The sequence below is a fragment of the Alosa alosa genome, chromosome 1 (genome assembly GCF_017589495.1).
Source record: "Alosa alosa isolate M-15738 ecotype Scorff River chromosome 1, AALO_Geno_1.1, whole genome shotgun sequence".
Classification (NCBI taxonomy): Eukaryota; Metazoa; Chordata; class Actinopteri; order Clupeiformes; family Clupeidae; genus Alosa; species Alosa alosa.
The window spans coordinates 20,926,784-20,953,238 of NC_063189.1; the positions used below are offsets into that span (position 1 = coordinate 20,926,784).

At 44.7% G+C, this 26,455-nt stretch overlaps 1 protein-coding gene across 1 annotated transcript in view; it reads left to right on the forward strand.

The window, feature by feature from the left end:
* The first annotated feature begins 2,883 nt into the window (after positions 1-2,883).
* pcm1 (pericentriolar material 1) overlaps positions 2,884-26,455 on the forward strand; it is a 33,089-nt gene continuing 9,517 nt past the window's right edge. Inside the window, 26 exon segments of the mRNA XM_048252785.1 lie at positions 2,884-3,071; positions 4,864-4,984; positions 5,639-5,884; positions 6,912-7,205; positions 7,843-8,013; positions 10,900-11,022; positions 12,084-12,261; positions 13,047-13,156; positions 13,602-13,715; positions 13,717-13,882; positions 15,061-15,211; positions 15,363-15,450; positions 15,452-15,558; positions 15,743-15,903; positions 16,678-16,907; positions 17,155-17,273; positions 17,946-18,075; positions 18,389-18,538; positions 19,335-19,513; positions 20,325-20,513; positions 20,725-20,965; positions 21,222-21,367; positions 21,502-21,680; positions 22,975-23,146; positions 25,254-25,639; positions 25,808-25,978. Of these exon segments, the coding sequence (XP_048108742.1) occupies positions 4,883-4,984; positions 5,639-5,884; positions 6,912-7,205; positions 7,843-8,013; positions 10,900-11,022; positions 12,084-12,261; positions 13,047-13,156; positions 13,602-13,715; positions 13,717-13,882; positions 15,061-15,211; positions 15,363-15,450; positions 15,452-15,558; positions 15,743-15,903; positions 16,678-16,907; positions 17,155-17,273; positions 17,946-18,075; positions 18,389-18,538; positions 19,335-19,513; positions 20,325-20,513; positions 20,725-20,965; positions 21,222-21,367; positions 21,502-21,680; positions 22,975-23,146; positions 25,254-25,639; positions 25,808-25,978 (4,303 nt within the window). The 5' untranslated portion in view covers positions 2,884-3,071; positions 4,864-4,882.

Below are 26,455 nucleotides of genomic sequence, written 5' to 3' on the forward strand. Positions count from 1 at the left end.
ACTTAAGGTATCTGACTGGCACTAGGCTACACTGTGTAAAATTATAGTTTTGGGTCTTTCGAGAGGGTATAGCATAGCCTATCTGATCAGCATGCACTTAGTTAATTAAGTGTTTCTTATGAGTTATGGTTTGTATATTAGGCTATAGGCTAGTATACTATGCCGAGATAACCCTGATGGGATGCTACCTTGTCTCAATACATTTTTACTTTGAACTCTGGCCAAAGTACATTATGGTCAGGTTTAGCACAGCCCCACACATTGTGAACCCACTGATTATAATGTTCAGTGGAACACATGAAGCTAAATTTAATCCAGGGCTTAAAATTCATTTTTTCAAAATGGGGGGGAATTCCCCCCTTCAGTGCTTCACATAGGGGGATTAATTCAGTTGGGGGGGGGGCATTTTCCTTATAGGCCTACAGGCATCAATAAGAGAACAACACTTACACTTACATGATTTTGGTTTCGATTTTCTAATTGGTCTTTGTGAGTAAAGTAAGTCTTTGTGACAACACGTTATGATACATTTGATAATGTTTGATCGTTGTTTTGGTATGAAGCATCTTTTACGTAATGAATGCGCAGTCTAGAAAGTGAAAGTATAGCCTAACCTAGGCCTGCTATGCGCTCTGTGTCTGTAGCTGTCTGTGCACCTCCGCAATTGATTAGGCTAGAGAACACATCAATGTCCCCTCGCGTCTCATGGCCACTCTATGTAATCCTTCTGTGTTTGCAAAATTCTTGACAGTTCCTGATCGCTAAACCTTTGTTTTCTTTTCCTGAGAAGTTGATGTAGATCGAAGCATGCATAATTTGACATCTCCGTTTCATATTTGCCTAGGCTAGCCTACAATACATGAATTGAACGAACTCAACTGACAACAGGTAAATCTACTGATTCGGTCATTGAGACAATGAATACAGTACAACAAACTTTCTGTCTTTCTTAAGTTATTTTCGTATTCCGGTGTACAGTAGCCTAATTGCCTAGCCTAATGAACTTAGGAACTAACGCTCTGAACTTTCCTGCCAGGTTTATGACGTAAACCGCTTCATCTCAATACGGCTGGCATTGCCTAAACTCATCGTGTGGGAAATCAGATTAGGCTATCTGTCAATATTGGGCTTTGATAAAGGGATATTTGCTCAGCAATAGTAGGCTACATTGTGTAACATTTATAGAGAAACTGAGGGGAAGTTAAATTAGAATCGTTGGAAATTGAAAACACATAGGGCCCTACCAAAAAAAAAAAAAAAAAAGATTCGAGGCTTTTGAAAATGTATTCGGGGCTTTTAAGCCCCCAAAGCCACCCCCTCGCTCCGCCAATGGGTCGCTTCTTTTTTAATAAATGTAATGGGCTACATTACATATTTCATGGCACTAGATGGCGGCATTTCACTGTTCACTGCAAAAGCAAGCAGTGAAATGGCGTCATCTGGTGGCCGTGTAGCGCAATAGCGCCATGAAATATTTAATTTAACAGGAAATCATGGTAGAAATAGTTTTTTCTTACTAATTATTCGTGTAATCCCTCTGATATATTGTGTTTTTCTTTTTAAACTTTGTTTATTTATAAATTGTGATGTAATATGAAGGTATGTTTTTTAATGAAATTACTCTGACAAGTAAATAACAGCCGCCAGATTAACCTGTTAATACGTGACTCATGGACAAGACCGCTGACACGTCATCCGGAGAAATATTTGTTGGACGCCGCCATTGACCGATTTGCGGCTCCCATTGACTAACGTTGAACACATGTAAACAAAACGTCAATTATGTGCTCAAACTAATGCCGCTGACTTATGCCATCATTTCTCCGGATGATGTGAAAGTGGTGGTGCAGTATAGGCCTGAAGGAGACTTTGTGCCTGCTATAAAAGAGCTTGTGGAAAGCTCTAGTCCCTACAGCCTGAAGACCTGCAAGGAGGAATGGAGTGGTTAGAGGGGAGACATAACATAACAAGGACCTAGCACGCAGGCAAATAAACAGCCATGATACATTTAAGTTGCCATCAGTTAAATCAACAAACACAATGGGCCTACATATTACATTTAATCAATGACAGTAACATTGCAGACAATAATGACCAGCCAGACATGAGATAATGAAAATAATCTACGGCCTTCAGGTGCATCGGAAATATTATGGGTTAATGACATTATACATTCCAGCAGACAATCCCAACAGGCCTTCCATACTCTGCATCACAAACTAACATCCCATCTCATCAACTGAAACTGCAGTCACTGAGAAAACAGACTAGTGCTGCAGGCAGCCAGCAAGGAAGAGTACTTTTGGCCTTGTTGGCCTTCCATACACAACAGTAGCCTGATCAGCTAGACAAGTTCCTTAGGATGTTGACCTAGCAAAGCTGTGTCATGGCAAGGAAACCATCGCGAGTGTCGATAACAGCATAACTGAGGTTTAAGAAGTTCGTGGGTTTGTGGTAGCGTAACAAGTCGTACGATTTTCGCCTGAAAAGTTTAGCAACCATATTTGCATTGTTAGCGACACGAACGTTAACATCATTAAGCAACTAATCTAACTTGAGACTTATTGCCTCCTTGCACAAGATTTGGGAAAGATTCTTGAAAGATTGGTCTTTTGAGTAAAGCTTGAATGGGGGCGTTAGTTAAAAGACTACAATCTTTCAAGAATCTTTCCCAAATCTTGTCAAAGTTTTTGGTGTAATGTGGTCATACGTTGAAAACCTTTAGAAGCCGTGTCTCTTTCCGTTGATAAGACCAGACATTCTCTGATAAGACCGAGCCGACAGCCCGAACAGGTGGCAACAATGAATCGGTTTAGGAAGGCTGAATCTGTCATACCCAAAAGATCAGCAGCGGTGTGCAAGTGCAACAGTATTTATTAGTGCGCGTGCTCAGCTGTCCAGTGAAAGATGGCCGCGAGCTGTGTGGCAAGCTCTCTTTGAGGGAACTGAAGTCTTCGACAGACATTTGAGGCATTTTAATTAGTACGGAAAATCCGTTGTCTTTAACGGGGAAAATGCTTCTGTAACCATACACTTCGTTCAGAATTTATTTAAGAAGACTAAACACTAAGGTAACTGTCATCTGAACGCTGTTTTCTATAGCTAACGTTAGCTTTGGGTTAACGTTAGCTAGCTGCCTGTCTTGGAGCAATGCTAGCTAACGTTAACTTCGCAATGTTATGAGGTAACGTTAACAATGAAAGGTTTGTTGAACCGTCCCTATCCTAACAAGATATCATAACGTTAGAGGTTACAGCATTCCAGACTGGCGCTTATTTGGTAGCTTTGTTAGCTGAGATGCGGTAATGTTAGACACTCGTAAGTAAACGTTAACGTATGTAGCAGAGGCTTGCGAATGTAGCTTTGCAGAAGTAACGTCAGTGATGGCTAGCTAATGTTCGTTTGTTGCGTTGATTGGAATGTGAAGGAACTTTCTCCTTTTTGGGGATAACTTTTGTAACTTAGATCTTTGGGTCCTGAAGGTAAAAAATACCTGTCTTGCAAATCCTGTTTTTTAATATCAGTAATGCAATGATGGCTAACAAGCAACAATCCTTCATGAAAATTGACGTCGTGATTTTAATAAGCTTGTTTGGTAACATTAACGTTTATGCTATATCAAGTTACCAATGTTGCCTTGCACTAGAGGCTGTATGTTACGTTCGCAAACAAGAAATTGTTGCATTCATTAACTAACGTAAAGTTAACGTTATATGCTATATGTTACGTTAACTTAAACTTGATGCTTTCTATCGAGGCACCAACCGTTTTTAAACTTTAGGCGTGCTCATATTTAGTCAATAATTTCATCAGTCTTTCAACGAATTAACTTATGTCTGACCAGTGTGATGGCAGGTCTATTCGTCATGAACCTGTTTTGTCTTTGTCACCTGTTGTGTTATCTGTTACTTAGTGACGTTAGTGTGTGTGTGCGTGATGTAAACTTATGCTTGCAGTCAATTTCCCGGGGAAACGCTAGCTTTGTCGGGAGTTTAGCGTTACCATGGTGACGGCAACAAAACTGCGTTGAAAAAGTTTTTAAACTCTAATCATCTTTGACTACCTAAGGTTTTACTTTGACAATTTATGATCACAAATCTTATGTTTTCAGTAGATAAGTATGTGAAGAGCTGAACAGTATGTACAGTCAGCCCTAATCATCCCCATAAAAGTTGGATGTTGTCTAGGCCCGATGATGTTGAGAGAGCGGTTTGATAGGGAGACCAGTGGAAATCAGTAAAGCGGCTGTCCAGTTGGTAGCCAAACCATTCGACATTTGGAGGGAATGCTTCTAATTTGCCGGGAAACTGGAGCTGGTCAAGTGCAACCGTTGTAGGTCCGCCCCTTGAATAAACAGACCAGTTATTTAGTTATGATCTTCAGTAATACATCTCACAGTGGTTACACCTTAGCTCTTAGTTACGCGTTGTCTGTTCGCCAAAATAGTCTTCTCCATTCAAATAGGTAAGACACACTTTTTCAGTAACCTAGTTAGCATAAACCGAGTTGTAGTTTTTTGTTGACAACGGGGCCATTATTTTATGTAGTGGTTTAAGGCAGTATCCATTAGTTCATTAGTACTTGCACTGTGTTGTCAAGGCAAATAATACCCATGTTTGTGCATTTTCCCTGAGATTATGAGTCTTGTGACAACGCGGTGCAACGCCCGCGGTGACTGCGACTGAGTTCGTGTTCTCAGAGTGCTTGACTGTTGACCTCTCAAACAATCTTAGCTGCATTCTGAGAAAATTGCACTTTGTACGTTATTCTTTCAGACATCGCTTGCTTCTTTATTGACGTTTACTCGGGTCGTATTAAGTGTGGCAGTCAGTATCGATTGTCTGCTCATGATTTGTTTCTCAGCAGGTGCTGAGTTGTCGGAATGGCGACTGGAGGTGCTTCGTTTGATGATTGCGCAGATGAGCAGGAGCTACACAACTGGACAGTCACAAATGGAAGTCTAGAGGACCGTCTCAATAATATGGTATGGAATGGCTATGAAGGCTTACAATGTTGTGTGTCACTCAGATTTGGGGGGGATGACTGCTTAAATGGTAGCATTACATGTTATAACTTGTATGCCTGTATTTTAAGTAATTGCACTTTGTCTGGGGTTGGCCTCTTTGTCAACTAAAAAACGATTCAGTGAAAATAATCCACCATCTTTATTGAAAACGAGTTATAGTAAAAAGGTCACTTGAATAGAGTGCCAAACTTCAATAAACTGGCTGGCTGAATGGAGTTGGCTGTGGTAGCCACTACAAGAGTACTTTGCTCTGAAGTGAGCTGTGAACCTTTGTCAAATGTATTGAATCAGTTGGCTCTAAATCTGACAGGTTTGTTGTATTGTTATTCCAGTATTCTCTCTGGTATATCAAAGTGTTTTTTACTTGTATGGTTGTATTGACTAAGAGAAAAATAAATAAATAATGAAAATGGTTTACTGTGCATGCAGACTCAGCGCAGGTCCTTTTCATGTGCCTTATTAAACACAGCCCATATTTTCTTCACAACATTTGTCCTAATAGTTTGACTTGATCTGTTCATCTCAACTTCTTCATGCTCTGTTTTTTTTATTTGAATTCCTTGACCCTGATTGTGGCAGCGATGTTAATTCTGAACACCCTGCTGTCTGCAGGACTGGGGCATTCATCAGAAGAAAGCCAATCGCTCCTCAGAGAAAAACAGGAAGAAGTTCTCCACTGTCTCGGAGAGTCGACTGACCAATGACATCTCTCCAGAGTCCACACCAGGAGCTGGGCGAAGGCGGGCTCGCACCCCGCACTCCTTCCCCCACGTGAAGTACGCCACACAGATGTCCGTTCCTGACCAGGCCGAGCTTGAGAGACTGCGACAGAGAATCAACTTCACTGACCTGGATGAGGTGAGTGGCAGGCAGCTTTGGTAGGTGGTAAGAAAACTGTTAGTCCGTCCAGGAATTCAGGCACCTCTTTGCAGTGTTGTTATGACACATGTATTAAAGTAGGCTAATCGTTCAAATTTGAGTTGAAATCCACGTATTATCTAATTTTACTTTCAGGTAGGCTAAGTTCAAGGATAGTTTTGGATGTACTTAGTGAAGAAAGTGAACTTATGAATTGTCACAATACCAAAATTATGACTGATACAATACCATGCAGACATATCTCTACCAATACTGAAACGATACCATGGCAAAAACCCTAAACATCAGTAATAGAAGTAATCAAATAGAACTAGACAACATAAATGTTTTTTTAAAAACTGAACGGATGGCTTTTATTATTCTTGAATTTTCCCCTTGGGGATCAATAAAGTATCTCTATCTATCTTATCTATCAAAACCTGATTTGAACATCATTCTTAAAGCACCGATACTGATTGTGCAACATTACTTATCAGTCTGTTTTAGTTCAGTGGTTCTCAACTGGTCAGGCCTTAAGACCCACAATTTCCCATGGCCAAAGTTCCAATCCTAATTGTAAATTGTACAAGAATTTGATTCCCTGCTCAGACATGAGTTTGAATATTCTGAGCAGGCCTGTAGAACTAATCCAATATAGAATGCAGCTACAATACAAAGTCTCCCAGTCAAAAACACCCAATTGAAATATATAAACATATTTTTTTTTCTACAATTTTGGCATTCAATAACCATGTTCTGAGTCATTGTACACATTGTGTGTGTACAATGAATCAGTTAATTTTTTAATCTGAGTTTCTGGGTGAAGTGACTGGTGAACCAGGCCATATAAATGTCCTACCTTTAAAGCCTAGGGAGAACGGCAGCAGAGAGGAGACAGATGTTGGTTTGAATGAAAGTGAAACCATGCGAAAAGGACCCATTCTTCCAACCTAGGCCTTGCTTTAGCCCCCCTCCACTCGACTCCTCCTGCATGTCTTTTCACACGCTGCCTCCCTCTCCCTCACAGAGGAGCATTGGCAGCGACTCCCAGGGCCGGGTCACGGCCGCCAACAACCAGAGGCAGCTGGCTGAGAACAAGAAGCCCTTTAACTTCCTGCCTCTGCACGTCAACACCAACAAGAGTAAGGAGGCGCCCGTCACCGCCACCCCCTCCACCCTGGGGGGCAAGGAGCCCAAGAAGCAGAGCCCTGGGAGGGACCTGTTTGCCCCTGTGCCCACCTCCAGTAAGGAAGCCTTTGGGCCAGATAGGGGGGAACCCATGGAGGCTGGCCAAGGGGAGCCCACCATTGACAGCAGTCAGGTATGACGGGTTACACTGTTTAGTGGATCTCTCTCTCTTGCCATTTCTGTGCTGTTAATCACAGGTTGACACATCAGTAGGTGGTGTTTTGTGTTGCACTGTACTTTTGAAGTTGGTGTGTTGCTTACAGAGAAAAAAAAAGAACATGGATATTATTTTCAATGTGAATGCTCCGTTATCAGCATCCACGTAGTTGCCACGGGAAATGTTAGATGGTAGGAATATTTGTCTCCCTCAAAAAACTAGAGCAAGGATGGTGGAAGGTTTCCAATGATGCAACCAGTCTGAATTCAGGGCACTTTAAAAATATGCCACCATCCGCACAGAGGTGTTCAGCATGCTCCTCCTCCCCTCTTCCCCGTCATCTCTCTCTTTCCCTCCCTCCCCCTCCCTCCCTCCCTCTGCCATTCCCTTCCCCTCTGTCTGTATTTTCACTCCATCCCACATTTCTTGGATGTTTCTCCCTTCCTCCTCCATCCCCCCCCACCTCCCCTTTCCTTTCTCTCTAGCTCTACATCTCCTCCCTGCTCTCTCATGCCCTGGATCTATTGGAGGCAGTGCTGTCTCTGAGCTGCTGCTGTATTTGTGTGTGTGTGTGTGTGTGCGCGTGTTTGTGCCCGCATGTTGGGGGCTGCAGGTTGTCAGTAAGCTGGTGCAGATCCGCGAGTCTATTAGCAAGGCCAACTCCATGCGGGATGACATGTTGGAGAAGAATGATGTCCCAGCCAATGTGGAACGCTTGTCTCACCTGATCGCACACCTCAAGGAGCAGGAGAGGTCTTACCTAAGGTTTCTCCAAAAGATGCTGGTGAGTCAGTAGGTTTTTTTGTTTTGTTTGTGTGTGTGTGTGTGTGTGTGTGTGCTGTAACATTTGTCAGTTTGGGAACAGTTGCTTGGCACTTTGTCAATTGATGTGGCTCATTATTATGTTGTAGTTATTACAGCATTATATGGTCAGTTGCTCAAAGCTTATAGTAGTTGTTTTTGTGTAGTTCCAGCTTTCAAATTGGAAATGGGATGTTGGAGATGCAAAGGCTTTATTTATTTTCATCAATGTTGTTGCGGGATTAACGTTTCAATCTAAGATGCATCAGTTTAATTACATGCAGTCTATCCAATTACATAATGGAGTGAACACAGTTGTATCCTCTCTGCACTTGCTTACAAGCCTGTGATTTTGGCTCACAAAGACGATGAGTAGCATTTCCTCAACAGAAGGAAATGTCGGACTGATTGATTGGTGCAGCTCTAGAAATTCTCCTAGAATGGATATGCATGTGTTGAGAGTAATTTGTTAATGTCTCAGTATCATCAGCAGCCTAGCCCATCCTCCATACACCATTGCCATAGTCATGTAGCCAATCGTTTAGTTTTGTTGGTCAGTGAAATTGGGAGTTCAGACTGCTACTCTGCATCACTAACCCTCCCTCCTGTTATCACTCAAAGGTACACTAAGCAGTTTTAGGTATTTTTGGCAACTGTAGAGCTCCCTCTAGAGTCATGATATATTTATATTTTACTCTGCTGTTGTAAGAAGCAAACTTCCTGTGACTTATCTGTCACCTATACACAATGAAAATGCTTTTGTTGTGGAGGCGAAAGATTAACAACAGACAAAAACTATGTCCAAAGAGCTATATCTACTTTCAATTTAATTTCAATTTAATTGTACTTCTAGAGCGCCAAAACATTACATATGTCTCATGGCACTTTACAGAGTAACAAGGTAATGTTTCACGATTCTCGCGAGATTTGTCGGGCCGCTGTTCTTGAAGTTGCATGGCTGGTTTTCTCTGTAGCGACTCGCTACGTCTATGCTGTATAGCTATGCTACGTGAACGATTCGTAATTCCATGACTTTCCAATATGCAGCCTGATGGTTGAAATAAGTCTTTTGATCAGGATGTGTCAATCAAGGTTTTTTCTTGGCCAAGTTTGCAGTCAGTGATGTATTTGAACCTAGAAGTTGTCAACATAAAGGGCATGTTACGATAGTTGTTTTATTGGATGTTATAAATCAGCCAATTGAGAAAAATGAGTGCAAATATGTATTGCATAAGGATGTGGCGGTTCTCTCAGACTAGTTAGGGGTCTCTTTGAGCCGTCTATCGTAATCCTCATTTTGAGTTGAAAACAGTTGTTGGGGTGCTCTGGAAATTGGCTTTATTTCAGTCCGTGTATCTAGGCCTACCTGTCTGTGCAGCCTGGTAGGTTGCTGATATTTAGCTAAATCACCTAACTTAAAGCTGCAGTTGGCAAGTCCGACAGACTGAGGGGACTTAGCCAACATTTTGAATGTTTACAACTCTAATGCCCTTCCCCCACTATCACCGAGCACCCTCTCATCGAGTTTGAAAAAAACGAAAAAAGATAGCTTTTACCTAGCTTGAGTTGCTGCAGCCAACAGTTGGAGTTTCCAGGCAGCTACAGTGCTACACTCTGGGGGCATGTTCATGAGCCCCCATGTTCAGCCACAGTGCTACACTCTGTGGGCATGTTTATGAGCCCCCATGTTCATGCCCCCAGAATGTAGCGCTGTAGCTGCCTGGCTGCTGTTGAGAAAACAGACCCAAAACATTTGCTTTGGTAATCACCCCACAAAACCTCTTTGTTAGTGCATGCTCGGCTTTTGTGAAAGGTCCTGTGGAATGTGTTCTGTGTTTTTGCCCTAGCCAAACGGTAACTGTTCTAAACAAGTAGATTTGGCAGGCTAAGACAGCCTTGATAAGCTAGAAATTGTGGGTAGTTAGGACTACAGCTGAAATTGGGCCTGGGTGCAACTAAGGGGCCCTCATACAAGCCACTGGCCTGGTTCTATCAGCGTCTCACCGGCAGTCTCTGCAATTTGTAAGGGGAAAATCTAGGACATGGAGATTTTTATATATTTAATTTTTAAAGCTTGCTACTGCCCTTGTTGACTTTTGATATGCTTTTATATCATCTGGTATTGACCGTTGTAATGCACACTCTCCATGCTTAGTAAGTCTGCCTTTGATTGATTGTTTGCAGGCAATTCAGAATGTTGCTGCAAGACGACTTATTAGGTCAGATAGACCTAGTAAAAAGCCTGTACCAACGAGCATGTAGCCTCCCCAAAAAAGCAAAATAGTATGACCAATATGTCCTTGCAGGCTGATCCTTTTGGTTTGGTTTGAAGCTTCTTACTTTGTTCCTTACAGATAGAGATAAGGATTTTGTAATGTACTCCCTACCACATGAACATTATATAAAGGGGAAACAATTATTCAGAAAAAGCAATTCAACATATACCTAAATAGGTCCCTTAAACCCTCACATTATATGAGCATTCCCTCACCATATATAATGACTTAACTTTTTCTGCAAAAATCAGAAACCCAAATGCCCTGCGATCCACTCATTGATTCTGCGATACACTAGTGGAGAAACACTGCTGTAGGTGGCTTTGATGGTACGAACAGTCTGCCCTCACTCATTGTTGTTACTGCATTGATAGATTTGGGTTTTCATTCAAGTCTTGCATTAGTGTGTTCACAATGTTGCCATTTATTAATAGGCCACACCAGTTAAATGGATGATCCTAGAAGATGTCATCGCTAAGTTCTAGCATCATCTGCTTCCACATGCTTAGTCTTCTTGTTGTGGCCAGTGGTTTCTCTGCTGGTAGCAGGTGGCCTTGCCATCCGAGCTGACTGTGCTGCCCCCTCCTCTGCAGGCGAGGGAGGAGGAGGATGAGGAGGAGGACGGGGGCACCGTCGACTCGGCCGTAGGCTCGGGCTCAGTGGCGGAGAGCACGTCTTTGAACATCGAGCCCCGCTCCGAAGCCTCTGGCACCACCGTGAGTAGCTTGGTCCACTCTGCTCTGCATTCCTGCCCTCTGTCTCTACCTCCGCAGGGCTTGCTCTTTCAGGCTTCTAAGAGGAAGCTCATTCCCACCATGGCTTCTGTCTGTCTGCATGCTGAGCATAAATCAGTTGCTCATGGGATTGGTAGAGGGGGGCAGAGTCATGGCGAGGGATGGCTGCAGTATCTTCCAATCAGTGTAATCTTTGGACTAGAATAAAAATCGGTGCATTGATACTTGTTTTGACATTTTCTTTTGGTGTTTCCAACACACTTCCCCGGTCAAAGAGATGCACCTATACAGGTTCAGCTGGAAGAAATGCTCTAAAGCACTGTGTCAGCGGCATAGTAGGCTTGACTGCGGCGGTGTTTGGGCTTATGTAGAGGGTTGTTCCATCCTTCCTTTCTCCGATGCTGATGTGCTCTGGTGAGCATGACGCATGAGTGCTGTGCTGGCTGGCTCATCAGGTCGGGTTTGTGCTTGCAGGGACTGGGAGGCAGGTGACTGCCCTCAGGCAAGATGCGTCATTGATTTTGGTGCTTAGAGAGTGTTTTTGTGATCCCTGGGAAATATTCCATCAACATTGCTAATGAAAGCTGCGCCTCACAAGAAAAAGTCTGGTTTGAATTCATCTAGACTTTCACTTCACGCTCAAGCTGTTACATTAATGCAAGTTAGCATACATTTAAACAATAGAGGATCATGATTTGGACCTAATTAAAAGTTTGATTTGTCTTCACATGCTCAGTGAATGGATAAATAGCTCAACCTCAAAGCAACTTTGACATTACTTAAAGAATGCTTAAATATGCTTAATAAAAGGGTTCTCTCCAAAACATTGCCTAGGATTAAATAAATCATAATTAAAATGGGTTCATGTAGTTGACTGCTGTTTTGGTGTCTGACACACTCGGTGCTAGTACCTCCAAACTGTTATGGGGGCTCCACATATGGGTAAGAACATGTGTCCTGCCACAGTTCATTAATTTGCAAGCTAATTTTTGGAGTTGCCACATGATCCTGCCCCTGTCGGTAACTGTGTGTGTGTGTGTCAGGGCCGAGGCGTGCGCGGGGAGCAGAAGGAGGAGCTGGAGAACCTGCGTAAGCAGCACGACCTGCTGAAGAAGATGCTGGAGCAGCAGGAGCAGCTGCGGGCGCTGCAGGGCAGACAGGCGGCACTCCTGGCCATGCAGCAGACCGCTGAGCAGGCCATGCAGGTCATGGACGAGACCGGTGAGGAGTCCTGATGGGGATGTGGGAGAGATTTATAGATCAGTAAAGAGGGCAGTGTTGATGGGAGGGTGAAGGAGGCTGAGTGATTTACCTGCCATATAGCAAACCGTCGATGCAGGCTGAATGGGCTTCATAATCCATTATGCCACAAATTAGCCTATCAGATAAGTGACGGAAGCACCGGACCTAGAGGAGGGAGGCAAAATAGCGGTAGGCTAATTCTTGCCTGCTTTAGCTGCGGCTCCTCGCCCTCGGACTGTTGCCTACCTAGCTTGTCAGGGTGTAGTGTTGCCAGATGTGCACTCAGGCTGCTCGCTGTCGAGTGATATTTGTTTTTTATTTGGGCCTCAGCCTACATATTCTGCAGATTACGACATCTTTAGGCTACTTGTTATTTTTCTGTTTTCTGATGGAAATCAAAAAACTTTCCACACATCGCTTAAATGGTCAGGAGTGGTTATCTTCGTGGGTGTATCGCGTTCTGGCATTTCTAGACTGCATTAGACGTGATTTGCTAAAGCCAACACATAAAAAAAAAAAAAAACACATTAGAATAGTAATTTCAAAATTTCCCCTTAAGGTTATTGGAGAAAAGAGAATGTGCCGAGTGGGAGGGAGGGATTTATAGGCCGTCATGGCTGATGGACTGTGCAGTTGTGTACAGATCAGACAAGTGAAAATGAAATGCTCAGGTGAAATGGGTAAATGGCTGGTGTGTAATGATGAGCCTTGTGGATTTATTTATATTTAAATCAAATGTGCTTTGTTTGTGTGGTGTGTGTCAGTGGTGACGGAGACCACAGGCAGTGTGTCTGGCATCAGCATCACCTCGGAGCTCAATGATGAACTGAACGACCTCATCCAGCGCTTCCACAACCAGCTCCATGACTCACAGGTAACACGTGCGTCGTGCGCGCACACTCTCAGTATGTCACATATGCAAGGCAAGTTGACATGGATACCATATTGCTGTTAAAAGCAGAATACTCATTTAACACCAAGCACAGATGCCAAAAAGCTTGCATTGTTGCTTTTTAAGGAAACATAAAGTGATGTGTACCTGCATAGTGCCATAGTGAAGACTTGATATGAAGTTATGTGGAAGGTTCTCCACTGGCATAATACTCATGTTCAAATCATGAAGTGATTTGTATTATGCGGTTCCATTTTATAAATGTGTTCCGTTTATTGTTTGGCTTGGACCCGTCACCCTCTTACTCTTAATTTCAAGCAACGATTAAATGTTGCTGACACTGCCAAACTACAAACTCTAAAGTGTTAGTCTGTGACTGCCCATTAACAGGTCTGTTCATCCCCCCCCCATCCTTCTGCACCTCCAGACTAAGGCAGTGCCTGATAACCGGCGTCAGGCGGAGAGTCTGTCCCTGTCCAGAGAGGTGTGTCGCTACAGGGTGCCCCAGCAGTCCCACTCGCAGCCCCATAGTCCCCTCTCCCCCCGGGGCTTCTGCCGCCCCGGCCTCCGCCTCTGCCGGGGCCTCTGCCTCTGCCGCCACCGCCAAGCTCAGCAAGCTGCAGGACCTGCAGGACAAGAAGGAAACGATGGACAAGATCCTGCAGGAGCTGCACTCCCTCCGAGACCAGACGCTCAACAACAGCTCCTGTGAGCAGCGCCAGCGCCACCTCCTCCTAATGCAGTGCATTAGGATGTTTAACTGATGTTAAACCTTATATCACATTGAGGCCTTGGTGTTATCACTTTCTGTGTGGAATAAGAATAATGTAGATTTTTTGTGTTGGAGACACAGAATCTTGAGATTATTTTTGGAGATTCAGATTTTCACTTTTTCAGTTCTAGTAATGATGAGCTTAAGGCGAGACACGGCAGGTGAAAACATCGTTTTTTCATGCACTGGTCAATTTCGAGATTTTGAGCTAGTATGTTACCTTAGCATGTATTCTATCACACTACTACAACAAAAAAGTCCGATTTACACATTTAGGTGTTTATTTCATTATATTGTGTCTACGCCTGTATATTTCTCCTAAATTCAGCAAAAAAAGTTAGCATTCTAACCTTGCATGCACTCCGCGACCGTGGTCCAAAACATAACATGTGTACTACCGTTGAAAGCTCTGTTTTTCCTGTATCACGCTATGTGATCCATATATGGACACTTCCTTTGTATCAGTAACCAATCGCTTGAAAGTTCAAAGGCTTAGTCTAGGGCTGAGAACGGAATCTCATTGGCTGTCTTTTCAAGGCTGTTTTCTCAAAATGAGTTTCCACTCACACCTCGAGCTCAAAAACTCCACTTCAGAAGCACGTACATACACCAAACTTTCTAGACTTATGCCTAACTATATGTCGAAGGTTTCTACAGAGGGGTTTGTTGATATATTATTCCTAGCCTGACTTACATGACATTTTATGCCTAAAAACATGGAAAAAAGCTTTTTTTTTTTTTTTTTTTTAGGGCTAGTGACATAATTTTCTGATTTACAGGATAACAAAAAGTAGATATTCATAAATCCCTCTGTAAATGTTTTCCCATCTAATATCTGAACACAATGAAAACATAATTTTGAACTTGGCTGTATCCAATGCTCAGGTTTCGTGCCTTAAAATGTATGCAAATTAAGCATATTTAATTAGATAATGCCTAATTTGCATATGTAAACATTAAATTACAGCAAACTTGTAATACATTTTTTCTCATATTAATGTAAGTAATCAACTGGGGAAGTTTCATAGTGATATCTGCTTGTTAAAAATTTTTACCCTATTCACCTGTAGTGTAGCTTAAGTGAAAATTCTTTCTTTCTTTCGTTCTCCCTCAGGTCGGGGAGCGTCTCTCTCCTCCCAACGGGGGTTGGGTGCAGGTGTGTCGTCCGAGCGTCCCTCCGTCCTTGGCCGGGAGGCCAACGGAGCGCGTGCAGTGCGGCAGGACTCCTACCTGGAGGACACCAGCCATCCTGCTGACAAACTCAGGTACCGTTACACCGGAGCCAGCAATGAGTTACCTGACCACATGAGCTCCCGGTCACCTTGCGGACCTTGCCCTTAGGGGCCAGTGAAATGTCGTTGTTTCTCTCACTCCGGATCTCTGACCCCTAGCTGTCTCTTCTGCCATGTCTGACAGGAAGCTGAAGGAGGTGCACAAGCGCCTGAACGAGCTGCGGGAGCTGGTCCAGTACTATGAGCAGACGTCGGATATGATGGTGGACGCCTGTCAACGAGAACGTCAAGGATGATGATGAGGAGACAGAGGATGGGTCGCTTTTTGAGGCAATATTCGACTCTGAGCAGGAGAATAGAGAACCCATCACAAATATCAGGTACTAGGCTCTTTCAGCTGATTTGCAGGCAAACATGCACAAACAAATTGATATATATGGAGTGGAGCTTAAACCACTTAACTCTTCACCCTTCTACTCTTTAATAATTAACACACAAACACAAGCTCAGTTGTCAGTTTTTTGTTCAGTGGTCATTTGATCTGTTTGACTCTCTGCTGCTTAGAAACCCCCGGCACACTGCTAACTGGGTGGACATGAACAGCCTCACTAATGGGCGAGGCGCAGGTGGCAGCAACAACAGAGAGGGTCGCCTGAACACAGACTGTGAGATCAACAACCGCTCCGCCACCAACCTCAGGAGCCTCAACATCCCCTCTGTCATCGGTACTACACCGTGCAAAATAAACCCGAAATTAGTATTCCACACTCTACTTAAACATGCTTTTTAAAAAAAATAAAAATGAACTACAAATGGCGACAGAATGTGATGAAATTACCTTTTTCATATAATGGCAAAAACACCTCAGCGGTGTTGCTCAGATATCTGCTAAGGTTAACGTGCTAACCAGCTGGAGCTGCCGTTGGCCTCTCAGTACTATTTTATACCTCAAGTTGCTAGTGAGCCTCTGCAGGGCAAACGGAAGCAACGGAAACATGCCAGTCACATTGGCAGGAATGATCGATAGATAGATAGATAGATAGATAGATACTTTATTGATATTCAAGGTTAAATTCATTAAGAATGATCTTAATTGCTTACGTAATGATGCACTGCCCTTAATTTCCATGGGGTGGAGAGTATATAATGATCTATAGAATCATTTATCTTGCTGGAGGCTGGTCTGGTGATAGCCCTATAGGGGGTTTCTGCAGTCTACCTCTACTTCACTTACCTCCACTTCACTTCTACATAAATGTAGACAAAAATACAGAACCATTAGAACCACCCAGGAAAACACATCTGTGAAGAAGGCATCATGGGCTTCTCTACAAAGCAATCTCTGCAGTTGCATTTGATTTTATTCTTTGAAATGTGCTTTATTGGCAGCCATTACATACATTGCAGTCGTTACATACACTGGTGAAGAACATGCTCAATGATTTAATTGATTTGTAACCAGACTATCTACCAACCCCCTTCTTCCACTTGTCACTCAGAATGCCAATATAACAGGGACCGCCAGTTCAACGGCGTGAAAGATGACGACGAGGCTCTAGAGGAAGACGGCGCACGGCGCAGGCGCAGAGAAAGCGACGGCTCTGGGTCCAGTCGGCGGAGCAGCCTAGGTGTTGCGGACGAGGACACAGAGTTCGCCCAGAAAGTCCACCGCCTCCATACCGCTAAACAGAAGTTGCGCCAGCTTCAGGAGCTGGTTGCCATGGTGCAAGTCAGTGTTTTGGATATAAGATTTACTGAGTAACAGCTTTGGTGTTTATTATGTCCTTTTAAAAAAGGAATTCCCCTACATGTTGCAGAGATTTTTGAAACCATTTTCTATGCTATTTTTTAATTTGGTGTTTTTATTCATTCATTTAGGTGTTGTCATGAATAAGATTGATTAATATCATGATGAGTAGCATGTTTTCTCCTTGATGCGCCAGTGTGACCATCCTGATTGTGGTGTTGTTCTGTAGAGTGATGATACGGATGCCACCACCGCCAATGAGGAGGAGGGGCTCCACCAGCAGCCCAACAACACCAGGGCTCCTGCTCCCAAAGCCAAGAGAGAGCTAGTCCTCTCTGACCAGGCCCGGTACGCTAAACCCTCCTCAGTACTAAAAGGCGTTAATGATTGTGTGTGCACGCGCGTGCGTGCGTGCGTTCACATGGATGTGTTTTGTCTGCCTGGGTTGGTGGGTGGCTGTTTTTATCACAGGTTTTTCCAGGGGGTCTAACACATTTGAGGCCTTCAAAAGTTTGAAATACATGAAAATATAATGCAGTACATTTAGGTTTGTGTAGGTACTTCTACAGTCATCATTTTCATTTTTTGGAAGCTTAGGTTGTACATGTTGGGTATTGTTCTTTCTCAAAAGTACAGATTAATCACAATGTAATAAAACTTCAAAGATGCTCAAGATCCACATGTAACTGAGAACTAATATAATCTTATTTTATAATACTTGACTCTGACTTTTGAATTTTCTGTCATATATTTTGCTTGGCATGAAATCTGTCTTAGATTCATTCAAGATGGTCTTAAAGCAGTTTTTAAAATGTTTTCTTTTTAACTTGTTGAAACCTGCAGAAACCCTGTTACAAATGTGGATGGGAAGGTGGCTGTATCTCAGTTAGTAGTTTGTGTGCGTGTGTATAGATAGATAGATAGATAGATAGATAGATACTTTATTGATCCCCCAACGGGAAATTCAAGTGTGTGTGTTGTGTTTGATGGGCTGTGTTTGTGTTTGCTGTGGGTTGCCAGGGAGAAGCTGTATGAGGAGAAATTGAAGCAGCAGCAGCAGGAGCTGAAGCAGCTGCAGGAGGAGCGCCAACGGCTCATGGACATCCAGGGCAAGATCCAGGACCTGCAGCGGGCATGCCCAGACCTGCAGGTCAAAGAGATGTTTGAGTTCATGCGTACACACACACACACACACACATTCCTCCATGGAATGAAGAACTGCCCTGGGGGTTCATACCCTGTGTTAATCTGTAAACACACTTGAGGTGTGTAGATGCGTACAGCCTTTGCCTCACATGCATTCCAGACCACTGTTCATGTTTTTTAGCCATAGTGGTGCGTTTCATTCTCGGCATTTGTTTTGGGTGTGAGGAATGGCTGTTTGGATTATAGGCATTCTCTTGGGTGGCTTTCCATTTTCACTCTTTTCCCATTTTCACTCTCTTCCCATTTTATGTCTCCAGTCGTCCGTGTCCAGCTCTGTGAGCGGGCCGGCTCTGAGGAAGATCCCGGCGGCAGCGTCCACCCCAGCCTGTGGGAACTCTGCTTCAGCCACCTCAACTGTCCTCAAGCCCTCCGCTGAAGCTGCCTCCGCCTCCATCGCTGACAACGAGGTTTGTGTGTGTGTCAGACTATGTCAGTGTGTTAGGTTGCTTATGTACTCCCTACATCTTCATGACCTTGCACTTGTGTATCTAAATCACTACCTACCTGAAAAAAACATCTGATAATCAATCAGACAAACATAATTTAGATTTATCCACAGGATTTGCATCTGCAAATCTTCTTAAATGAATAGTGTAAATAGATTGACTTTTCTTTTGAAGCTGAGCCAGTGCTTTAATAAGGCCTATTCAGACACAAAGGCTTGTGCTAAATCTTGTGCTAAAAAAACAGCTCCATTCTGCCAGTCACTGCTGGTGTGAGTGGACCCTCCTAACGTTCTTCTCATGTACTGTAGTGACTGGCTCTGGCCCGGTTCTGGTGTTGCTGTCAGAGGAATTCCAGAGTCATCGTGAAATTGGGTTACGTCCTTTATTCAGCCTGTTAAAAGAGGAGTAGTGACTACACCCCCACCCCCCTTGGCTCCTGTGAGGCCGGCTAGTCAGAAGTGGGCCACTTCCTTCATTAGACGGGAGCACAGGGACGGGATGGGTGGATCGGTGGAGGTGGAGAAATGACTTTCTCTTTAGTGTGTTCTGCTGCCACGCTGTAATTGGCTCTCAGTTGTTTACGATTGTGATTGGACTCGTTTCTCTAATCAGACTGTCCTGCGCGCTGTGCTCAAACTAACCCTTGTTTACTTCCTGTAGAGCTTGTTGTTGTGATTTGGTCCTCCCTCTTATTTTGTGCCGAGTCTGATCTCTGGGTTGTCTTGTTATCCGTCTGTGCGTGGTCTCTCCCGCCCAGCTGTGGACGGAGATGCGGCGACACCAGATCATGCGTGAGGAGTTGCGCCAGCGCAGGAAGCACCTGGAGAGCCTGATGGCAGAGCAGCAGCGCCGCAGCGTGCTCCACGACGCCTCCTACAGGAGCGACGCAGCGCTCGATACGACACACCTCCCACACGCCATCAGCAGGGATGAGAGGTGAGGTGGAGGAGTAGCACGTGGGGCGGGATGGAGGGATATGGGGGGTGGGGGTGGTACTGATAAAGCAAATGCACTCACAGACTCCACTCATAAAAGGTGTGAAGGAGAGAAAAAGGAGAAGGTGTGAAAGAGATATGATAGATGGAGCCAAAGAGTGTGGAAAATTGCTCTGTTCTCAAAGAGAAGGTGAGAATGTTATTCACAGAGAGAGCTGGTGGGAATGGGGGAGGGAGAATGAGTACTGTCCAGAATAGAGTGAGAGAAAATAAATGTATTCTTGATGTCATGACTGGTATTATTGGTGGGACTGTACACACTATGGTATTCATGCTTCAAGAGAGCAGAGGATGGCAGCACATAGACGCTTAGGGGCCGAGGGACGAGGAAAGGACAAGTGAGTGAACACTATAGCAGTGCTGAGACTGAGGTCTCCTCTACCCCACAGGGTGAATGTCAATCAAATAGATTTGCTAAGGGAACGAGCACAGTAAATACATGTGCTTGGCAAGTTTCCAGAGGTGTGCAGTTCTCGAGCTGTTTTTCACTTGGTCTGTAGTAGATTCCGTCATCAATCTTTCGTAACTATGAAAGAGGATTTAGTAATGTAGGATTTAGGATGTAATAAGAGGTGTGGCTGTATTTGTGCCCCTCTGCATATGGAACACCCCTAATCCTCTCTCGTCCACTCTCTCTGTCTCACTCTCTCGTCCACTCTCTCTGTCTCACTCTCTCGTCCACTCTCTCTGTCTCACACTCTCGTCAACTCTCTGGTCTCCTCCTTGCCCTCCCCGCTGTCTCTCTCCTTCAGGACCATGGCCACGTGGGGAGGTTCCACTCCGTGCAGACTGGATGACGAAGAGGACAGCTATGCTTCAGAGGTGGAGGCTGAGGAAGAGGAGGAGGGAGAGGACTCCGGTGAAGAGTCCAGTTACACTGATGACCTGCAGGTTTACCCCAGGAAGCAACAGTCCTACAGCAGCAAGAAAAGCAGGAACAGGTCTGTAAACCAAATACCCCAATGGGTAGTGTTGAATGAGACATCATTGATGTTTTATATTTCATTAGCAACTCTTTGTAAAGCATCCTTGGGTTTGGGAAATGCAGTATGTAAATAACATGCTTAGAGAACATTATTATTATTATTATTATTATTATTATTATTATTATTAGAACACCTGTCCTATTCCCCCCGTCTCTCTGGCACTCAGTCTGAAGGGCTCGGGTGGGTACCCGGGGGAGAGTGCTGGACTGAGCCAATCCAAGCAGCAGCAGCAGCAGCAGCAGCAGGGTGAGGGCAGCAGCGGCGGGAGGCGGCAGGAGAACTTGCGCTGGGCGACGGACCTCTCATTCACCGAGGGCACGCACTACTGGCAGGAGCAGGTCAGCCAGCTGCAGAAACAACTGGACTTCAGCACCAGCATGTGCCAGACACTGCTGCAGGACCAACAGGTGGGGGCAGCAGCAGTAGCCCCTGGTGTTTTTCACTGATTCACCTGTGTACAAGGCTACTCTGTGTCTATTTTTATTTCTTATTGTGCGTATACTTTAGTGCACTCACTATATTTCCATAATTGGCCAGTCAGTGGATTTTGTGCATTGAATTGATTTTTGAGAGTGGATATCATGTTGGATCAGAATGATGCCTGGAACAGACGTTCCCTCAGTCTCACTCTTCTCACGGTGTGTTTCTCCACATGTCCTTCAGACTCTGTCCTACATGCTGCAGACACTGATGACTGGGCCGTATAACGTGTTGCCAGGAAGCATGGCCTCTCCTCAGGTGCCCCTCATCATGCACCAGCTCAACCAGTGCTACACACAGTTAGCCTGGCAGCAGAGCAACATCCAGAGGTACCCACACACGCATATAAACACAGTACTGAGGTTTTCCTTGAGCAGAAATATTCAGCTGTGTTTTGCATTGGGGAATGGTTTGGTGAATATCAATTTGCATGTTGTATAAGGTGTGTGTCTGTGTGTCTCAGGTTGAAGCAGGGTCTAAATGAGCTGCTTCGTAAACAGCAGCAGGAGCAGCAGCAAACGGGGCAGCAGAAGTCTCGGGTCCAGCCAGGTTCCACGCAAGACTCCAGCACCTGCTCTCTCTCCCCCTCCATCTTCCTGCCCTATGCGCTCAACCTGCCGGGGCTCGCCCCCTGCTCCCCTGGTAGGCCGCCACAGGATGCGTACAATTTTCATACATTGGCTTCTTACCAGTTTGTAACATACACTTCAGGTGGCTTTAAACACCATGTTTTTTTTCTCTACACCTAACTAACTTATTAATTTATCATGTAAACAGACCTACTGTTCTGTACTGACCCTAGGCAGATGGGTCAGGCCCTTGAGTCGTGGATCTGCTCGAGGTTTCTTCCTACATGTATCTCCAATTCTAGGGAGTTTTTCCTGGCCCCAGTTACTCATGGGCCTTCTCTGATTGTTTAACACTCTTTATCACCCGGAGAGAAGAAATGCTCTTTTCTGATTGGCGGGTGGGGTGGCTATTAATTCAGAATAACAGGACCCCGTTCCATATCAATGCTTATGAATGGTAACTATAACAACCATAGTAGGACGATGGTTGCAGGCTTCGCAACAATGGAATCAACTGTAAACAAGCTAACTGTCCATGCTATTGCTGTTATAGGGCCAACGAAAGTTGTACAACAAGCTGAACTAGTGAGCTTATTTTTAAACGGAACCGTGTGTTTCCTTTGCTTTACAGTGGCAACCGGGTGATAAGCGGGATAACGGCCTTCGAGGTGTGTCCAGTTATACGGAATTAATAGATCGGGCGGAGGCAACTCCGCTGCGCGTCGGAGGTTTTGCCCCTCGTCCATTAATTCCGTATAACCGGACACCTCGGCGGCCGTTATCCCTTACGTAAAGCGCCATGAGACATGTGCAATGTTTTGGCGCTCTAAAAAGTGATATTAAATTGAAATTGAACTGAACCAAATGCATGTTGGAGCGCATGCAAACAAAAGGGCAGAGATGCAGATACACAAGTAGCACACACATACTTCAGACTCAGCAGTAGGCACGAACAAACAGAGCTCATCCACAGCAGCGTCTCTGTCTTACTTCTCTGCACAGATTCACAACTTCTTTGTAGAGCTTGGCTGTGACCTCATTCTGTTGCCATGGAAACGGTGTACTGAACAGAATTTGTGCGCAGGTCACCTTGACCTAGTTAGCAGTGACTCGCTTCCCTCGGTCAACTTATTACACGGCATGTCATTGTTCAGATCTGTTCTTGTGTTCAAGTGTTAAAGTTCACTTGTGCATCAGAAGAACATGGAATGATGGACAACTTGATTGCAAATGCTAATGCTTGTATGTGTGGACATTTACATACGTGCATTTGTAAGGCATTTTGTAGATACTTTAATCTATTAGTTAAAGCAGTCCTTTCTGTTTTGAGTATTTGTGTTAAGGTCTCCTCCTTCACCTCCTCCCAGGCTTTAACATGGCCCCCATGTTTCCTTCCGCGGGGGGCGAGTTCCCCCAGAGCCCTGCTGCGCAGGCTGGCCCCTCTCAGCAGCAACAGGACCCAAACCTCTCCATGAAGACCGAGTACATGAGCTTCCCACCACCCCTGCAGAGATCCACATTCAACAACACGGACAACCGGTACAGTGTGTGCATCTGTGCATTTCTCTGTTCCTGTTTGTGGTGGTTGGGTGTGTGTATGGTAAAGCGTAACTCTTGCCAAAATGCAACGCAATCTTTTTGTGAATGTACTAAGTCAAACTTTAGTTTAAAAGCATAATTAGGACGGAAGCGCCACTTTTAAGATTTAGTGCGTCTCTGGTACATTCACTAAAAGACCCTAGGTTGCATTTTAGGGGCTTTTAGAGCCTTAGGGGGCTCTAGGAGGCAGAAATGCACACCAAGTCTGCTCCCCTGGAAGAGAAGCCGCTCTACCCCTGACCTCAGTTCAGGCTCAGAGACTTTATGTATGTAGGCCACAGCTAAGCCCCTTGAGAGCAGACCCATCTCTCTCGTTTTCTCTCTCTCTTTCTATCTTTCTCTCTTTCGCTCTCTCTTTTGTGCTCTCTCTCCCTCTCTCTCTCTCTTTCACACACACACCCCAGTTGGACTGGGACTCATTCTTGTTAACCTCTGGAGATTGTAGTGCCAGCCTCCACCCCCTCCTTCAGCTGTTGGGCTGGATTGAATGCCTGTTTCTATCCATGCCAGACAGGCTTGAGCTCATTTTATTAGTTTTCTGGTCAGCTTATTTACTATAGAGTTTGTGCGACTGTCGTTTGGGTAGCAGCGGCCATTTTACTGGTACGCTAAGGGAAGATACAGTGATTACTAATGGGAACACAGTTAGCGTGAGATGGGAAGATAAGAAAACAAATGGACCATGATATGAGCAAATGTGAGCTTCACAACGATGAAATGTACAAGAACGCGTGTTACTTGAATAAAGTAAAGACCATTAAATGCAGTAGATTGGCTTCTGTTCTATAGGCTGTGGAACATTGAGTTAGCCTACTGATGTTATGAAGCTGTAACTTACTACTGCCGTAGAAACACTCATATTAAGTTGCCATACATCCACTGGGTAAACAGATATATTTATCTGTTCCTTTCCATGTTGGCCAACATTTGTGATTACATCTTGAACCTGTCAGTAGTGGGAAAAAAAGAGGCCTACTTTGATATGTCATGCCTACCCCATTGAATCTCTATCTGTACAGTAGCAATTCTTTGCAATTTGACAAAACAATCCCAAACCCATTTCTGCCTGCAAATAGTCCGACCACTATTACTAGTATTGTGAAGTAACAGAAGTATTGAAAATATTTGCATTGTATTGATCTGACACCACTATAGATTTCAAATGCAGTTAAATGGCAATCTGTACCCAGCCTCACAGGCTTAACGGGTTTATAATCACCGTGTGATTGATTGGATATCAACCCAACATGTAAGTATTGTAATTGAGCTGTGTGTTAAAGCAGACCAGATGTAAATGTCGGGCCCTGCAGTGATTACCTGCTCCACTGAACTCCAGTGCTGACATGAAGTGGGTCACTAGCTCAGATGTGACTTCTATTTCTCTCTCCCACCACCCTGTCACACTGGGTGGGATCAGTCGTGTCTGTAAGTTCTGCTGAAAACGATCAGATGTAGCACACCATTCATGTCTACTACTTCAGCTATCTGCCAGTGTCATTCCATTTTTATATGTTGCTTGTACAGTCGTACGTACACATGTTTCCGATAGCTATGCAAAGTAGAAGTCCTTGAATTCCAGATTGTGAAGTAAAATTAAACAGAAGTATCAGAGATGACCCCAGTCTCTGACAATCACCTGTTCATAGTCTTGACTGTTTGTCTACCTCTACAGGGACATTGCCAGTCTATTGTTATGTTAATTCACCATCAAGCCAACAGGTGGCTCTGGTCACCTTCTACTGTGTTTCATGGAAATGTATCTGAAAGAAGAAATTTCAAACCCTTGTTCCACTGTGCTGAATGTGTCCCTCTTACTGATGTGCAGGTTGGCACCTTGCATGGCAGCCCCTGCCATCGGTGCGTGTGTGTGTGTGTGTGTGAGAATCTGAAGCATAGAATTGTAAAGCGCTTTGAGTGCCCAGAGGAATGGAAAAGCGCTATATAAATGCAGTCCATCTACCATCACAATTTGCAAACAAATCCCATTGGGGGCATGGGGTAGTCACTTCTGTCCTTTCCTCTCTTTCCATGTGCCGGTTCCCCTCAGGCCTCAGGCAGACAGCAGCCTGACGGACCCTCAGAGCCCCGGCTGGCTGAACAGCTCCCACGGCCCCCAGCAGCAGCAGCAGCAGCATGCTCCGCCCCCCGGCTCAGGGGCGCGACTCCCCCAGACGCAGCGCCCGCCGCTGCAGCAGCAACAGTCCTACACCCCGTCTTCGTCGCCTGTCGCGCCCAGACTGCTCCGGGCGCGCTGCTACCAGCAGCAAGACTCGCAGGAGTCCCTGAGCAGCATGCCCGACCCGGGGGACCCCACCACAGTCACCAGGACCTACCGGCCTGGCAGGAAGGCTTCCGCTCAGGCCAGCCTGGCCTCGCGTGACAAAACGCCCAACGCCAAGACCCGACGAAGGAGGGGCAAGGGAAAACATGCAGGTGTGTGTGTGTGTGTGTGTGTGTGTGTGTGTGTGTGTGTGGCAAAAACAGCACAATTTAAGATATTGATTTTATGAGATTTTTCTTTCAAGCTGGTGACTTTGTCATAGGTGGTGCTTGAGCTATTAAATAGACAAATAAAATCCTAAATCTTTCCTCTGGTCCCAGGTGTAGAGAGCGACAGTGTGTCCAGCACAGCAGACTATTTCCAGGGGAGGGAGAGGGGCAGAGCCCCCCAGGCCCAGCCCAGAGGCCACAACCAGAGTCTACTGGACAAACTCACCCAGGAGAAGCTGGACAGCAAGACCAAGAGCAGCAAGCCCAACGACGTGTCATCAGGTCAGCCAGAACACACACAAGCACAGAATAGGCCGCATCTGTAGAACCAGAGAGGACTAAAAATGGTTCCCATTAAAGCATACTCTGTTCCAGACAGAATGTACTCTATACAAATATAGAGTACATTAACCCATGTAGATGAGGCTTTCGGTTGGATGTTCCATCATTCTATTACTGTAAAGCTAACTATGAGATATGAGATGTGATTTGAGATGCCATTTGAGCCAAAAGCATCAAGGTATCCATGGCAGCAAGTGTTGTTAGAAACTCTTACAGACAAGAGTTTACTAATGTGTGTTGGAGAGAAGGAGAAAACAAAATGTTTTTACTGTACAAGGAACACCATGGTCATGGAATAAGACATAGCTAGAATTGGCTTCTGCAGATGTCCCTGTTTCTCATCATGCACAAACGCAGGCCTGAATGCAGGATTCTGTACATGTCTACATGTCCCATACATCATGTGTTTGCATTAGA